We start from the raw sequence: 18,565 nt of genomic DNA, 5'->3' as shown, positions 1-18,565 counted from the left end.
CCCTTTTATACCCATGAAGACCTCTTTAAAAAAATAACCTCAAAATGAGTGTTTTCTTCCTGCCAAAAAGTGGTTAAGGCCGCTACAGTGAGTCCAGAGGCTCATTTTAGCAGTAACAGATTATAATCCAACCAGCCCATCTGTTAACACACCTTAAAAGTTTCAATTCACTTCATAAACTGCATTTTTCCTTCTGCCAAAAAGTGATTAAAGCCCCCTACAGAGTGCCTGAGTGGGTGTTTCTGCCTCAGAATTACTTGAGTCTTGATTTTTGACTAAATCTTTGTGTGTCTTTTGTTCCGTGTCATGCACCTCGCCTTCTCTTTATCAGCTGGGTTGAACTGCTTTCTGGGTGTAATGGATGGTTTCATGGTCTGCTGCTCAAGCTACAGACACTCGGCGATGCAGCTTTATAGGCTCCGTGCGCGCTCCCGCGACGGAAATCACTTTTGGGCAGACGGTCACTTTTTGGCACAACACCGGCAGCGCGAGCGCGGCTGTTCGCCATGTGTCACTTAGCAACCAGCTTTGAACAACAAGCTGCGTTCACTGACCAACAGGGCAGACAACAGATGACAGAGGGCTGAGGGCTTTAGACAACACATTCTGGGCCCAAACTGTCACAGCGTCACCGGTGGCCTTCCTGTAGTTTTATCATATTCATTTGAACCGTTTTTAAATTCATTTTTACATTTTTTAGACATGGCTCTTTCTCATATGTTTTACTCAAGTTATTTACATTCACTTGATTGATTAATTGGATAAAACACTGATACTGTAAAATTAATTTAGATGAGTCAGAAAAACACTGATTTGTAACGTAAAATGTTGAAGATCGGGAAAAGCAGTAAACTCATAATTATTTAAGTCACATTTGAACTAAATAACTATAACCTTCCTTACACAGTATTTAAACTTCTTCTCAGCATTAAAAAAGAACAAAAGTGGCTCTTTTCATTGTTGTTGCTCTAGTTTTCTCAGCTCTCACATGACTAAGTCTCACACACACACACACACACACACACACACACACACACACACACACACACACACACACACACACACACACACAGTGATAGTCAAAGTCCGGCCATGGCCCAGGGACATGTAGTTCCACCAGGAACTGTGTTCTTGTTTGTGACAACAGTGAACGTGCACATATGTACACTGGCCCTGGATATGTAGGACTGTTTTCCTGTTATTCACTCTGCTCTGTTGAGGAGGCAAATATATACGGCAGAATAATGGTGTCCTACTACAGGCTCTCTATAGACACAGGAAAGACTGAGAGGCTCCAGGAACTTCCTGAATTACACAGGCTCTGTGTCAATGTAAGATGTGCTAACATCACAGATTTCAGTCCAAAATAAGTTGTCTAAAAAAGCAGCAATTTAATGATTTTATCTTTAGCACGCAGAGGAAAAACCCCTCCCTCTGATGGTCGTATATGTATATGGCCACAAGAGGGAGTGTTGTGGCCATATATATGTATTGTATCAAAGCATCATACAAAGAGGCAAAAATCAATAAAAACGCATTTATTCTCCATGTTGTGACAGCTTTGTGGCTGATTTGACACAGTACAGTATACAATACCTTAAAAGGTAAACTAATAAGAAGCCACGAGGTGAATCTACTAATATAAACCTACAAGAATCAAAAAACTTTTCAAAGCTGTCTAAAAAGAAACTTCCAAAAAACTCTAAAAATAAAACTCTTCCAGTCTGAATGAACAGGACTAGGACTTTGAGACAGACTTTAAAAGGGTGTTTTTCAGGTACGTGCACAGCTGGTTCATCAGGTCTTTGTTCTGACCCTCTACCCAGTGCATCTCAATAACAACATCGCTCTCCTCCGGCATCACATTGAGCAGACACTTAAACAGGAAGTGTTCGACCGCACCAGGACTCACAGGTCGTTTAGAGGGCGGCTCGCACGCTGCTTCCTGTTCTGTGCAAACAGAGGATTCCATGTCCTCCACCACTACATTGTCTGAAACCTCATTAGCAGTTGTGTTCTCAGTGTTACTTTCTTGGTTGTTGCTGTCTGGTGTGGAGGCGGGCTGGTTTGGAGACGGTGTCTCAGAAGCAGCGGTGGTCACAGTGGTCTGAGAACAGTGAGGTGCCCTGGGTAGTTCTCGCAACTGGCGCTTCTGTTCACGTCTCTTCTGTCGCCCATGGATCCAGGTGTTTTCCACTGCGGTGAGACAGAGGCTCTGCTCCTCCTTACTGCAAGGGACACGTTTGTGCAGGACCTGCCGAGCCATGCACAAGACCATCAGACTGACACCGGAGAGGGTTTTCAAATCATTAGCACGGGTTATGAGTGCAGCAGTATTGTTTACCCGTAAGTCAGTGAGCATCTTCTCCAGGAGAGCAGTGACGATGTCCACAGGACCAGAACCATCTGAGGCCTTGGCCTGGAGCTCCTTTAGTCCCGGCCCTGGCAGTGTAAAGGACAGGGGTTTCCGTGACTTCTCCAGTTTCCGCTTTTTACTAGGAGGAGACTAAGACAAGAGAGTGGGGTTCAGCAACAACCTGTGCCAGGTATTATGGTGGACGGGTAAAATGGGTCTTGCAAATTAAAGGTACCGGTATGTTTAAAAAGATAATAGATGTCTGTGCTACTGCTAATGTAATAGGCACATGACACATTTCTGAAATATTTAGATAAATGAAATAGCTGCAAAATGACAATAGAAGAGAATCTGGTTCTGGCTGACATGGTAAAACATTCAACTGATTAGATACTGCTGGAATCTTTCCAGCTTCTTTGTCTCTAACCAACAGAACATTTATAACTATGGCTGCACATTGCTTCTTTATCTGGTCTGTGTACAGTTCCACTGCTCCTCTGAGGGAGGGGGGGCTTAAGTCCATACAGCAGGTCTTCAGTTACTGTTTGGGTTTGGTCTGCATTTTCAGTCGTCTACATCAGTGACTCGAAATAACTCCAGTGATAGTAAAATGTCCAAAAATGTCCAGGCGAAAGCAACCAGAGGAGGGCGCTGCCCACACAGAGCACAATCTATCACTGCTTTCATTGATAACAAAGTTATTAATGCACTTCTTTCTGGACAGTCGTTCATTTAATTCATGGATATTTACAGGAAGTTACCTGTATTCACCACAAGATGGCGCTCAGACCACACAAACGCCACCTGAACCGGCTGTAAGTCAAAGTGCTTCTTACTTCTAATCCCCTCTAATGTCACACTGTAATGGCGGTGGAGGTCTTTAGCCAACCATGTCTACATACAGATGCTCTGCAGCGGACTCCTGTCGTTCACTGCAGCCGATACATGAACGCTGCACTCACGAGTTACTGTGGGCAAACTGAAAGTGGGGAGGCAGCGGGGGTCTGCAGCAGCAGCTCGGTGATGGAGCAGACAGCATGGCCGACTGACCTACAAACAGCAGAGCGAAGGAGCAGACTGTGACCTTCACACTGCTGCACTGATCTGGAGTCAAGTTTCCATTCTTACAGTTTAGTACCTTTGTTTAAGTACATACACATGTTCACATTTTCACAATTTACATTTTGTGCTACATTTTTTTTTGTATCTTTTTTTAGGTAAAATTACAGACCATGGACACGTTTAATTAACAGCTTGACAATGAAACCTGTCTCGTCTGGCTGCTTAATAGAGCTGCTTTCTTTTTTCTTATTGTTTGTCCCAGACGTCTCTCCCCCTCTTCTCCACGCTCAGCAAGCCCTACAGCTCATTGTACAAAGAAATCAATAAAATCCATCAAGCCAAACCTGCCTGTTTGTAGCGGGCATCCTTGACACAGATTCTTGCGCTAATACATCCGTATATAAACACACGTGCACAGACTTACAGACAAAAGAGTCTGAAACCCACATGTACAATATTACATTCACACCTCTCCACTGAATCACATCCTCTTCTGACTCTGCTGCTCTTTCACTCTATTATTAATCCCACTTACCCACTCTCACTGGTGTGCATGTTCTCTCAGACACACACACACACTATGGTAAATGACATCCTTACTATAAAAGCCTGGCCCAATTTTGAAAACCAGACAAGGTAAAAAAACCTACAAGTGCAACAAGAGCTGTTCTCTCCAGATTTAATGCTGTTCAATCATCCGTCTCGACCTTTTTGAGTGCATATACACTGACACATAAATACAATGGAGAAACAAAATGCTGCAGATTTCACCTTTAGGCAAGTACTGCATTTTATATTCTGATCACCCTTTTCCTGCCCACACCCCCACTTGCTTTTTGTCAAGTCCCAAAACCCCAGCATGGACCTTCCTGACCCCTCCTCCTGCCAGAGGCCTATATGAGTAACAACAAACCTCAGGGCTCAGATAAAGCCCGTCAGTCCTTTCTGTTTACTCGTCCCTTTACTCTGCTTTCATGTGCTGTGTGAGCAGCGTCCTCTTTTGTCTGTTTTTTTGGCTACTAACAATAACATCTAGGCTTAAGCGAACAACAACTCTTCATTTAAAAGCAGGCAATCATGTTAGCATGAACTGGACTCGACCACATCAGAAGATAAACGTGTTTGATCACAGGTGCAACATGAAGATGGCTGTCAAAGAGAAGGAAAATGCAATTTACTATATGCATCTTCAGCCTATCCATGACAACATACAGCAGGAGCCCAACTTAATTTTCTCACCTCAACACAATAATCATGACCTGTGTGTGTGGTTGTTTAACTATCTAGATTTATTTATAGCATCCATTTGTAGCCTGCCTAGTTAAACACAGATGAAACATGCAGAGATAAACTACATTAGTGGTCACAATAGGTGTAGTTTGCAGGCTGGCGTGATAATAAGGGGGTTAAGTAGGTCACAGCTGTATGTATGCCACCTATGTTATAGTCTATGTAACATTAATGAGCAATGCATATGCACCTATATACAGTATATACCAGATGAGCACATTCAGAATGAGGTACTCAACCATGCAAAGACCCACACATGCAGAAACTTCTGTCATGTAACCCACCCACACCCACACACACAAACACACGTGCTTGAGGGCTCTGCCTGGTGATGGTGAGCAGCTCCCAAGCGTAAATGTCGGTGGATCTGTGTTAACATGTAGGAGGAGGAGGGAGAGGTTAGCAGGAGAGAATGTAGGCCAATCATTCTGCTCAACTGCTTTTGTGCAGAAAAGGCCAAAACAGGGACCCCTCTAACATACAACAATCATCACACAGCCTCCTCTTCGTCCACCTGCCTTTTCTAGTTTGAGTCAGTCTATCAGCACTGCAGCATCATTTCAGCCTGCTCTCTCTGTGACATGTATTTCTATTCATCTCCGAGTCTCTCCTGTCCTGGCAAGTCAGTGGTACAGTGTGTGCACACCATCCTGCCCTGGCAACTGTTGCCAGGCTACGGCATGTTGGAAATCACATAAACATCTCCCCAGAGGAAGCAGTAAGTACAGATAATGGAATGGGGCTAAGAGAGAGAGGATCCAGTGTGGATGGAGCGGGACAGACGTTGGTGCATTATTGAGGAGGAGGTTTTTGAAAACATCACACAGCAGAACACAATGACCCTGCGCCGAGGACACCAGATACTCTGATAAAGATATGTGGCCCTGAATTAAGGACTAAAATTGATTACCTAATGAGAAAAAACAACAAACTTAACATGTCTGCAAGCTTACCGGAACAATCACATCGTCATAGAAACTCCAGGCCAGCGCCCAGCGCATGGTCCGTCCCTGGCAGAACTCAGTGTGGGTCACTTTGGGTACCTGAGCCAAAGAAGAAAACAGTCAGGTGTGCCCAAAACACTGCATGTAGTCTCACAATGAAAACATTACACACCACAGAAAAATAGGTAGTTTGTAGTACTAACATGTTGACAGCCATGGTTTTGGTTGATTGGTAGACATTTCCTTGATCATGATTGTGTAAGTTTGTTAGGATGTTTCATAATGGCTTGTGTAGCAGTCTATCTGAATTTCCAATGACATTTGGCTCTCTAACCATTGGTCAGAAAATAACAGTGAAAAATACACACATTTAGTGTGTTTAGAGTGTTTAGAGAGCACTTAAACTGCCCCTTCAGTAAATAGGAGAAAGGGGTCATATAGATGAAGATGAGAGGTCAATAAGCTTTGAGTCTGAGACACATTTTATACATAAACAGCCATATTTTCAAAATACAAAGAGAAATGAGGGCACACAGGAGAGAAATGGAAGTGTGCGATAAAAGCATTAGCATATTAACTGCAGGTTTCTTTTTACACACACATTAAAACAAGGCAATAGTCTCTGTTCTGGATGTTAGCCAACGCTGCACTCACTCTGATGAGCAGTGACAGAGCCTTAAACCTCTGGAGGAGGTTTGAGGGGCAGCAGGTGCAGAGGGGGGTCTCTCTCTGTCTAGGCATGCAGGGGACTGGCAGAGGACCAGAGGCTTGCAGCAGTCAGGAGTCATGTGCTGGGCTATTAGTTAGGCTAATGACGCTAATGCATGTTAGCTACAGAGTGCCGTGTGACTGAGTCACGCACTGCTAACAGAAATCAGTTCATTCAGGGCTCGTTTGTGACACTGCTTAGCTGGCATATTAGAAAGGGCCAACCTGTTCCTTCCACAGTGATCATCACTTTGATCATCAGTACACAGAAGAGATTCAGTTTGTGAGGCGAAGAAGATTGTCTTAGCGAGGCATTATCAAACCCTGCAAAGAGCGGCGTGGTCCTGCATCAACAAACTGAGATCAAAAGCAGTGGCTGCTTTGTTACTCTCACTGATGTTTGTGCACGTATTTGTGTGTTTCTCTTTGTTCAGGGTCTCGCTGGCTACTCACCCCTTGCTTCCTCAACTCCTCTTTCAAAGGTGTCAGGCTACATTTCTTCCCTAACATGCAGCTGTACCACCTGCAGAAAAAAGAAGAACTACATCATGTGACCGAACCATCGAGCAGAGATCAAACGAGCAGAGGTGGGCTCTGGGGAGCAAAGACAGACTAAAACATGAGAGACAGAAAAACATCCGGGCGTGCAGTGTCCTGCAGCAGAGGAAAAACTGTTTTTGAAGTTGTCCCGTGGTGGAGGCCTGATCAATAGCCTCTGCTGTGCAATAAAGACATGAGGTTTGGTCATGATCAATGAGCAGTAGAGTCCTGCTGGAGAGAAAGATAAACTCATCAGGGAGCCAGTCCAGAAAGACAGACAGTCAATTCACCAACCTCGCCACGATGTGTGTGTCTGTGTGTGTCTGTGTGTGTTTCAATATCATTGGACACAGACAGAATAAGTAAGACGAAAACAAGTGAAAATCATTAACTGCCATTAAAGATGGACGAACCCTCTGTGATGTTGTGATAGAATATGGGAATAAAGGGAAACCAATTCAGTGTTCATGAAGTAGAAGTCAACATGCCTATGCTTGAGAATGTTTGATGGCACCTATTCTGATAAAACTGAAATGCACGAGGCATATAAACATTTTCAAACCCAACCTCAGTCTGTGTACTCATATCTCGAACTGCGGGCAATAATCTGGTGATTCACATCCTACAAACTGTTTCTCCGGTGAGTGGCAGTAAGAAAGGGCACCACTGTATAATCAAGTTTGGGAGGTATAAGGGTGCCCAGAGTGTGAAGGGGTGGGAGGGAAGCAACATGTCAGCCTCAGTGGACATAATGAAATATTGAACAGCTCTAATATTCACAGATGTTCACCACTTTTCAGCACAGTGGGGGGGGGGGGGGGGGGGGCACACCCAGAAGAATTCCCCAATAATCCACCAAACTCCACCTGCAGCTCTTCCAAGAATCCCAGTGAAGAGTGCAGCTGCATTAGCTACATATTTAATCTTCTCTCTTCTCTGAAGCACAGGCACGTGATTACAATCTTATTACCCAAAATGGTAATTTTAATATCAATGGCATGATGAATTAGAAGCATTACCTCATTTCTAACCGAGTATTTGTCTGCCGCACTCGCCCCTATCTGACAGTAATTACCCTTGGGTGGAGAGAGGGGAAAAAAAACAGCAGGGCGGAGTGGTGGTGTGTCTCAGAGGACCAATAGGAAAGCCTGGCAGTGTTTCCATGGACACCTGGTGGCTCTGGTGTCCCAGCATGATTTTGGAAGTGACAGTCGACTCTGCTTGGTTTGGCTAGAGCCTTAAACCTGTTAAATAAGCCTGGGATTGAACTCTCACAGAGACACACAAGAGCAGGCAGGTGTTATCATCAGCTTCTCTCAGGACGCTCATCTTTCCAGTGAAGCATTATGCAAACACACATTGCTGCATACAGCACACACACACACACCGTCGCAGGCCGAGCAGGTGTGGCATGTCTAATCAGTTTTAACAGCCCCACTCTGCAGCTCCCTCTACCCTTGGTCTCACTCGGCTGCCCCGGTGACAGGCCTGGTAACAGGGGAGGGTAATGTGACGGCCACCGGAGACACCCCCACCCACCCACCCACCCACCCACCCAAACACAGCTGTTCCCTGTGGGCACCCGGATACAGCGCAGGGTGAGTGTGTGCCAAAATCATTAAGGCAGCTGTGGGTGACAGCTCCATCAATGTGCAACAATTCATCTGCCCACTCCCACTCTTGGTGTCTCCCCTTCATTGGTGCTCTCAGCAGCCATTTAAACCTCTCCAAGCCTCTCCAGAACCACAAACCTGCAGCATCCTGCACACCCATCTGCTAATTTCAATACATAGCCCTGAAGTGTGTCTGTGACTGGAAAAAAACAAAGTCCTGCTGTCCTCACCGAAGGCGTTTCTTTAGCTGCAGGCTGTCGTGAATGATCCTCTTGACAAATTCTAGTTCCCCGCCCTCTGCCATGATCTCCGTCACCCCGCCTGTGTTCACTGAACTGGGAGGAGGCCGTCGTGAGTTCCTGGAGTTTACCCCCTGGAGAGAGCAACAAGACGGACAGGGATTTAGATAGAATCCTATTAGAAGCCTGTTACTACCATGTAAACAAACAAGTGTTTCATGTTGGAGCTGCTCTGACCAGCGTCCTCTCAGTCAGTAAGTGTTTGATTTTCAGCTTCAGTGTTCAGAAAAGACTCGATAAGAAAAGTGAAGAAAAAAGGTTTACCTTTGCTTCTAACTGGTTGGCAAAAAAAGGAGGGTTGCACATGCAGAAATCATACACAATTTCTGTCTCTTCTTTCAAAGCGTCCATCAGTAGAGTCTTCTGAGGGACTTTGACAACTGGAGAAATAAAAAAAACACTGAGGTGTGCAGGGGGGTGGTGCTTTTACAGCTGTACAGAGCTAGGTGTGACTATTAGCTTATGGTTGCTCATGTGAACTAATATTTGACATTAGTCTCTACTTCTTGTATTGTTATTGTGTGGTTTAGTTTAAATGTAGTAGTCTGATGTGTTACAGTGAACCACACCAACCTTTAACCAGGTCAGACAGGTTGTTCTGCTCCACATTCTTTGTGGCATAGTCAAAGCAGATGTCATCCACCTCTGTGGCGAGGAAGTACCAGCCGTTCATTGTGGCTCCCAGCAAGGGGTAGATACAGGACGCTCCAGTGCCTGAGGAGACACGCACACACTTCAGCCAGGTTGACAGTGATGTATGCATTCACGATGATGACTGATTTTGGCACTGTCACTGAACAGTATGGAAATGCGGCCCCCTGACGTCAAAAGTAAACGATTATATGAGGGAAGAAAGTCTATGAACATGACTTGATGCGTTTCTAAAAAAAAGTACCTCAGCCTTAGTGACCATAATGGACAATAAGTGTCAGTATCAGCAGCTTAGATTAAATCATTCCCACCTAACAAGGACCAAAGCTGCATTCAGACAGACGTGGCATCTGTTAGTAAAGGACACACTTAGTGGTGATCCATCAACAAACAGACAGCTTCACTCTGCTTACAGAAAGGTTCGGGGTCACCAATTGGTGACCTGTGGCCCTGCAGAGGACACACAGTCACATCTGCAGGGTCACTCGCAGCACATGCAGAAAAAGCTTTTCTCTGACTGACACAATGGAAACAAGCAGTGACTCAAGTCAGGGGATTTGGCTGCTAAATACTGGGAAGACAGGGAGTAACTGGGCTCTTATGCTGGTAGCTACAAACTGACAGTTTATGTGCCGTACTGAGCTGCAACCTGCCAGAAACAAGCATGTGAATTAATATTTCAATTAACAGAAATCCACAGTGTTAAGAGCTGTGTTGTGGGCCAGTCTTAAAGGGTAAATCCACAGATTATATTTAAAATCTGTTAACATATCTTGGGCTAAATGTGTGACTTATTCCTTTATGTAGCTCTAGCACTTTCTATGACACAAACAGTGGCGGTGGTACCAATGTCGATGCCTCTGCGTGGCTTCTTCTGGCCGTCGATGAGGTCCTCCACCCAGTGGATGTAGTTGAGGCGCAGGGGGACAGTGGGAATGAGGCGCTCCAGAGGGATCTCAATGGTCAAACCGAAGTCTTCCTTTAACAGGGTGCAGGTCAGCGCTCGCACCGCCTCTGGCTCTTTGAAATTCAGACTGGAGGAAGAACAAAAAGTAGCTGAATGAGTAAAACGTTTTCATAATTCAATCACATGACAAAGGCAGAACTAGTACTACAATCAATTTCTGGTGGAAAAAATATAGAGATTTATCACATTAGTTGAATGTACATACCCAAAATGTACATTAAAGCGTCATTTAAACAGACTGCAACAACACAAAGATTAGCCAGACTACTAAACCACATGTGAGCAACTACAGACTGTACTGGAGGTCTATATGGCATCAAATTTCATTACTGTAAACTGTAACTGTAAATTACCAACCATGAAGTACCCACTTTTTATTTTTCTGACCCACATTTTGGATTTGGAACAAAAACACTTTGCTCTTAGGCAAGTTAAAAACATTAAGGTCAAAGCCTGGAAGCGGACCATAGCTACAAATAAACACACACAGGGTTGTATGAAATCATTTTGCTTTAAGGAAGATTTCACATTTAGTGACTTGCTGATCCTCTTATTTTACTGCTGAGGCCACCTGACACCAATTTACCAAACTGCTCTTAATGCAGCACTTCATTAACCTTCTGCTCCCCCAGTCTGGTGCAGCTCTCTGCACCGAGCCCAATTACTTCATATGATCACGCACACATACACACACACACAAAGACAACAGGGAGATAAGCAGCCCATCAATTCACAAACCCCTGCTGATGACAATGAATTCCACATTTTCAACACATCTCAGACCTCCCACTTTTTATTCCCCGTTCTCAGTTCCACTCGTGCGGCTCTCGCGTCTTTTCCTCTCGACATGTTTAATGATTTCAGCTGTCATACAGGCAGGCAGACAAAACGAGTGGGTGAGGTAGGTATAATTAAAGCTTTGCAGAGCGCTTTCACACCTTGGCAGATGCAATTAGACACATCCTGGTGATGCGAGCGTCTGGCGCCTCACAAGTTCAGCCTGAGCATATTCCAGTTGACAAAAAAAAGAAAAACTGCCAGATACACAGCTACAGCACAGACAGTTCAAGTTTTCAACCTCTGATTGTGTTTTTATTGTTACAAATCAATTACACACAATCAGCTGAAATGTTTTCCACTTCAGTGACCCATTAAGTCAAGTTTAATCATTAGTTTTAAGGCCACAGTGTGGTTTAATAATACAGTGATGAGGGATTTACATCTGCGATGTTGTCATAACGGCAGTATGCGTATCCTTAAATGCAAAGCATTGACAAGACGTCTGCTGTTCTGTTTAACTTAAAATCTATTTAATCTTTAATCCTTCAGTGGACTTCACAATTACATGCTGCATAGCCTTAAAAATATTTAATTATTATCACAGGTAGCAAACCTGGGAGATATCAACATCCCACAGTGGAAATACAGACTGAGCCATGTGGTGAAGGTCATGCAGAATCTGCTCAGCTCAGCTCCTTGTTTGTGGTGTGAATGCAAAGCAGGTCAAACACAGATGTTATAGTTGTGTGATTTAGCCACAGTAGTGCACTTTTTACCCACAAATTGGAGCATATTTTGCCGCAGAGATGAATCTACAATGTCCTTGGGTCCCTTCATGCCTTTGAGGTTTGTGGTGGTCATTTTTTGTTTCATTGGCTGTCTAATAAATATGTCAACTGCCACAATGTATCTTATTTTCACTTCAGATGCAAGACTGAAAAACAAGAAACAAACGTGCTGAGTGTGCTCAGTGAAATCCACATCCCCAGCAGTGATAGCAGAGACAAACGACCCACAGACGAGAAGCAATTTACCTGTGGAGTCCCACATCCATCTTACCCAGTGTCTCTTTACCTAATGAACATATAAGGTTAATGGTCCAGTTTCAACAGCTGCTGACCTCAGACAGAAAACCAACACCTGGTTTCTCTGAGGATCTGCGACACCACAGAAAAACACCAACCAGTGTAGAAATTTGCACTTTAAAAATGGTCCCAGCTTTTTTTTTTTGAGGGGGGGGGGGCTGGCTAATGAGGGTGAAGTGATACATCAGCATAACGCTCACACTTTCCCAAAATGAAAGCCGGCCTCTCTCATCTGTCGAGCTCTGCCCGCTTTCATTTCTCCTCAGAGGCATCATTAGATAAGGATCAATATTCAGAGAGGGAGTCTGCTCAGGCCAGCCCACTATTTTTAGCCCCCGTAAGTGTGTGTGTGTGTGCGCAACACAGGCTGCACACTCCCATCAGCAGCACTGCGAATGCCACGTCTCCATGGCAACCCCACCTACTGAACACAGATGAGGAGAGCACGCAAATCCGGCCACGCTGGAGCAATGGCTGATGCCAGAAGGAGTGCGAGCGCACCCGCGATTTACGCCTCTGCTGCCACGTAGGTTCACCGCTGCGTGCTGACGCCATTAACACGGGCAACGGCATACAGTGTGGGACAAACCTGAGAGGGAAAGTTGTGACGAGATATGATGAGAAACAGCGTATCATGACAACACTGCAAAGAAAAAGAGGTGTGATTCAGGAGTGGGCTGGTGTTCACAGAAAACTGACCGCGTGAGACGGATCAGCAGATTCTGCAGAGGGGAAGCTGTAAAAAGATTTAAGTGCTGAGAGGCAGAAAAGTTCCTGTTTCAGATGGATGAAGGGGACAGCATCATTAAACCGGAGAGGAGTTTATTGCTGAGACAGACACCATGCTACATGATCAGCATGAAACCACACACAGTAACACACACACTCTTCATTCTTCACATACAGTGAGGTGACCTTCATGGTACATCTACTTCACTCTGAGTGTGCTGGGAAATATTTTGTGCTGATTAGCAGCAACTTCTTTCATGTCAGGTGTTTTTTTTTAAGACTTTCCAAGAGCAGAATTTTAAAATGACTTAAAAGATAAACCCGATGAGAACATCTCTGGGCTGCCTGATTTTGGTGTTGTTTCATGATACGATGAACAGAATACTGGCAGTAGGTGATTGGTGAAAATGAAAATGTCATTTTTTGCTGTTTAATAGAGAACAAACATTTCAATGCAACCACAGTATATTCATTGACAAAGTCTTCATTGCTTTATTTTGCACAGAGTCACTGATTTTTTTGTATTTTTTGCTTTAACCGAGTGACCCAGTAACATTTGATTTTCACTTGGCATCTTGCAGCACACAATGTTTAAGTAACAAGTAACATTTTGTCTTCATACCTGGAAGCATCATGGCAAAAGTGAAAGAAATAAGCTTAGACTTAGAAAAAGGATTGTTAATTCCTACTAGGTGTGAAAAGGATATACAAGTTTATCGAAGCACTTTGAACTTTCAAGAAGTGGAGTGAGAGGTATTATCAAGAAGTTCAAAGAGAGTAAAACAGTGCAGAACAAGACTGGCAGAGGGAGGAAAAGAAACATTCAGAAGGCTCTGGAGAGACAACTAGTGAGAGATGTGTCCAAAGAGCCAAGAACAACTGCCAAAACACCAGACTAAAGTATGCTAGGGACAACCTGGAGACAGGATACACACACTGGAAATGTGTCATTTGGTCAGCTGAAACAAAACTAGAGCTCTTTGATCACAGAGATGTTACCTCCAATTGGAGAAGGAGGAGAGGCGATTAACCCAAAGAACACAGTTCCCACAGACAAACATGGTGGTGGCAGCATAATGCGGTCAGGGTGTTTCAGTAGTCTTTGCTCTAATAAACAGGAAATATTTAAAAATACTGTAGACATTTTCATGTGGGGGCGAATAATTTTTGTCTCCAATTGTAGGTAGCATGATGGAAAAATATTTACTTATCACATGCTGCAGATTGTCCTCATATCATACAGACCTACCAACCACTTAACCATTCACAAGTGTATATAGTGGGATCTGCTTAATGTGCGGCTTTCCAGAAACCCAGTGCAGCCACAACAAAGCAAACTCAGATGAATGTTGTAGAGGACAGCGAAAGGCAGCCAACTGAAGTCGGGTTACCTCCTTTAAAACTGATTTACTGAGTGGAAAATGTAAAAATAAAACTTCCATCTCTCTGATCAGACAGCAAAAAGTCAGTATGGTAATGACTCTGCAGCACATCACCACACAATTACATTTATCAATTCAACCCCATCCTGTTTTAATTATACACTCATATTTCCTGTTTAATAATATATCTCTGAACATAACTGGTGTGTAAATTACAAAATGTTCAAATTAAATGTCACAGAGGATGTTGAATTTTTAATAACCAGTCATGCCTCCTAATCTCCTCTCTGGGTAATCAGACCCCTCCTTCACAAAAAAAAACCAAAACAGAAACAAACAATATTTAGACTACTTTCCAGTAGTAATTCCAATCAATTCCACCATATTTCTGCTTCTTCAGCTTCTGGTCTGAGCTCCTCTCAGCTATCAGTCCTCTCCACTGATGACCCCCTAAATGAGAGGAGGCATATCTCTCCTGAGGATTGAGTGAGTGTCTCCCCAAGATTACTCTCATCCCCCAACTCACTGCTTAAATACTTAAAAACCCAGAAGATGGATTCATTGAAAAATACAAAACCACACTAATCCCTCCACTGATGGCACGACAGGCTGACTGGGAGGAGCAGCCAACATTTCTGCAGACGCCTAACCAGAGCTGGTACCACACACAAAGTCACATGCAAATGCTGAACATTCATTCACACTGCTGCCAGAGAGAGAGTGAAGCAGCAGCTGACTCTGACCTGTACATCTGATCAGTGTCAAGGACTGCTTTAATGATGATGTCTTAAAATATTTGTTAATAAATAATTTAAAAAAGTGGAGGAGGGGGAAACAGACCAAAAGTCATTAATGGTATTACTGTGCAGTGAGAGGGATGGTATAGTGGTGCAGTCACCTCACAGCAGGAAGGTTTTCACATTATTTTTGATACATAATAAAAATAATTAATTGCAGACTTCAATCATTTAGTTTTTTTCTGTCACAAAAATCCACAACCGTGGCTACGAGGAACCGTCACATTCCCCAGCTGTCAAAATTCATTGTCTTTGCTCAGCGTCTCACCCAAACAATGTTGGTCCTATTGTTTGTTATCTGTCTGTCTGTCAGTCAGGGAACCACAGACAGACACAGAGACGCTATAATAGAGACGCCCCCCCCCCCCCCCCCCCCCGTGCAGCAAGCCCACACATGCATACATGGTCCGCTAAAATAAGATGATTGACTGGCCACCACGCAACCACAAAAGACCAGCCCACACCAATATGTTCAGAGTCACACACAGATGTTGGAAGCAACATCCTGTCTGCGTTCATCTGCATAACACAAAAAACAACAGATTTCCTCACTGAGCAGACGAGCTACACACACATTTCCAACAATGACTGTCAATCCTCATATTTACTGTGTCTGTGTTTACATTCACTGTCATGGCGAAATGAATGAAATAATCAAACTGATAATCAAATTATCAAACTGGGAGAAAGTGCATAACAATGAGGTGAGACCCACCGGGGATGCACAACCTTTGTCAGCACACCACTAAACAAAAAGCAGAAAAATAAGAGATGCTCATACTTCTTTCCCACATCAGCAGTCAATACACTGACGTCAACACCACCAATCCCAGCAGACGTCCTTCTCTTTGTTCTCCTACCTGAACCTTTTCACATTTTTTTCCTCAGCAGCATGTGGCTGGAGGGGGCACAGCCACAAACGTGCACACACACACCTAATAACACAGGAAGCTTACTGGCACTTTTTGATTGACACACTAACCTATTACTAGCTAGATTTGGAGTTCATTTTAAACTACCTCTCACACACACTCTGTGAAGTCCCCATGACGCAGACAGAGCAGGAATAAAAAGAAAAAAGACTGTGAGAGGTTTAGTCCATTAATCATTAGTCCTGCTGCTGCCAGGAGCTGAATGAGCAGTAAACATCAAACTGAGTCAGCGGGCTGAATGTGTTCCTGAGGGCCTGACTGAGCTAGACAAGCATAACACCAGAAGCATGTCACCAAAAGTATGTGGACACCTGATCATCATACTAAGACCATGCGCATCAAGAAGCTGCTTGACAGTCTCCACCCTTCTGGTTTCAGGTTTTCCTACTGATACAACAACTTTGTGAAGGAGTCTAATGATGCTGCATTCACATCATGGATGATAAAATCTGCTATTTGTGAGTGTTCACGTCACCAATCTCAAAACAGCTACAATGACATTAGACAACTGATATTTAAACTCTTGTGCACTGATAACACAAGCACTTACAATGTTTTAGGTATAATTGAGCTGTTATAAACAGGGACAACAAACGTTGTGATGCCTTCCGGTCATGGAGCAGGGACACTAAACACAAACTGTGCACAGTCAGGTACTTACATTGGTCTTCCTGTCAGGTTGGTGTGCACGTGCTGCTGGAAGTCTGGGTATTTGGATGCCAGGTAGGCGAAGTCCGGAGGTCTGTCTTTGTACCGGTTCCGAGGATGCATGGACTTATTCAGAGACATGTTCACGGACCTGATATAAAATACGCACAGATTACGAGACTGTAAAACAACTTTAACAACAAGTGTCAACAGAAACGGCTCCAGTGCACTTTAACATTCTGTCAACTGGAACCTTTCACAGCAGCACTGACGATACACTCATAACAGTCACATGCATGACTCCAGTTATTTCATTCTATGTTAAAGAAGCAACCAAAACTTCCAAACACAAAGTAAAGGGCTAGCGAAGCTAGCAACGAAAGCTAAAGTATAAGCAGCCCCTGCTTACCTTTACAGCCGGCGTATGCTGTGGTTAATATTTTTAGGCTGACACTAACTCTTAAGATTTAAACACTGTGTAGGAAGAGAAAAAGCCAACACAACTCACGTTGTGCAAACGTTTTTTTCATTTTCTACAACTCTCTTCCGGGAAGACGTGCACGTCACCTCTCTACGTAGATGCGCGTTGACGTCACTTAGAGGCTTGTTTGTTTTTCAGGGAACCAACAGAATTTTATGAAAGAAAAGAGCAAAATACCCTTTAACGGGAATTTGTTTTTCCAGCATAATAAACACATGTAAATACAGACTGACATGTCACCATATTTAAAATTAAAAATATTTATTCACACGTCATTTTCTTCTCTTTCTGGCTAAATAAATAGCCAATATTTACCTTTATTACATTATATTTGTGATTATCTAATGAAATTTCCAACAATATAGTTTTTAATCATACAACACAATTTATGATAAAGGATTAAATGTTAAAATACTTAATACATAATGTACCAGCCCCAAACAAATAATAATAGGACACATGGATGCAGATTTTCTTCTTTTATTATATTGCAAACAATAATGACATCCAGGTATATTGTTAACAGTTTGCTGTGTGAAGAGTGAGACCATAGTGGCGAAAAACATGATGAGCTCTCGTGTGGGAGCTTGTTGTGCAGTCTGAAGCCCTCACTTGTGGTTCACAGGCAGGTTACAGAGGACAGAGACTTGAAGGCTGGGAGGAAAAGACCCACAGACAGTCAAACAGCTGCCTGTCAGTCCCTTCACACGCCAGACCAGAGCAGCACAGGGATTGCTTGGGACCTGTGATTGGCAAAAAGGGGATTTTCTTCAACACTTGTAGAGCAGACAACCATTTGCAGCTAGGTTGTAGCTTCTTTTTTTCTTTTCTCTCCACTGATTATTACAAAATAAACAGAACGCACATCGTCCTGACCTTTAATAGCCTCCTTCCTTGAATAAAACCAAGGAAGGGAATTCTTAATTTCCATCGCTTGATGGTCTGGCATGTCATAGTGTGATCATGAGGAGATTCTTCTCATTGGTCACAGTGTGGAACCAACAAGGTGGATTTCTCAACATTAACCAGATTGTTCAGACAACTGTCTCCATTTCTTTTTTTTGGCTTCAGCTACAACATTTAACACGCTGGCATTCTTGAGAGCCAAATTGTTCTACAAAATGAGCTGGTTCTCTCTTCAGCCTTTGAGAAAACAGCTTATAGAAAAAATAAGATCTTTGTGAGGGGGGGGGGGAGGGGGGAGGGCACACACCTGAAGAGGAGACATCATAATATTCCCTGACAGAGAACAGTGTCTCTCCTTTGGGACATCCTAGTCTGCCACAATCCCATTGCATTTA

The 18,565-nt window shown here is 43.6% G+C and overlaps 1 protein-coding gene across 2 annotated transcripts; it reads right to left on the bottom strand.

The window, feature by feature from the left end:
* Positions 1-1,523: 1,523 nt before the first annotated feature.
* mettl16 (methyltransferase 16, N6-methyladenosine) lies at positions 1,524-17,339 on the bottom strand. Of its 2 annotated transcripts, XM_028420650.1 has the most exons (10): positions 17,193-17,339; positions 16,797-16,934; positions 10,310-10,497; positions 9,386-9,526; positions 9,077-9,192; positions 8,744-8,886; positions 6,814-6,883; positions 5,662-5,751; positions 2,345-2,506; positions 1,524-2,254 (listed from the first exon to the last, which is right to left on the bottom strand). In XM_028420650.1, exons 2-10 carry the CDS (start codon positions 16,922-16,924, stop codon positions 1,739-1,741), a joined length of 1,554 nt encoding a protein of 517 aa, XP_028276451.1. In that variant the 5' UTR covers positions 16,925-16,934; positions 17,193-17,339; the 3' UTR covers positions 1,524-1,738. The 2 variants fall into 2 exon arrangements, with proteins under 2 accessions (XP_028276451.1, XP_028276450.1); XM_028420649.1 differs by having other exon boundaries at positions 1,524-2,506.
* Positions 17,340-18,565: the final 1,226 nt, after the last annotated feature.

This window comes from Parambassis ranga, chromosome 13 (genome assembly GCF_900634625.1).
Source record: "Parambassis ranga chromosome 13, fParRan2.1, whole genome shotgun sequence".
NCBI lineage: Eukaryota > Metazoa > Chordata > Actinopteri > Ambassidae > Parambassis > Parambassis ranga.
Note: the sequence above shows the minus strand (reverse complement) of the source record. Positions and strands in the feature narration are given on the sequence as shown.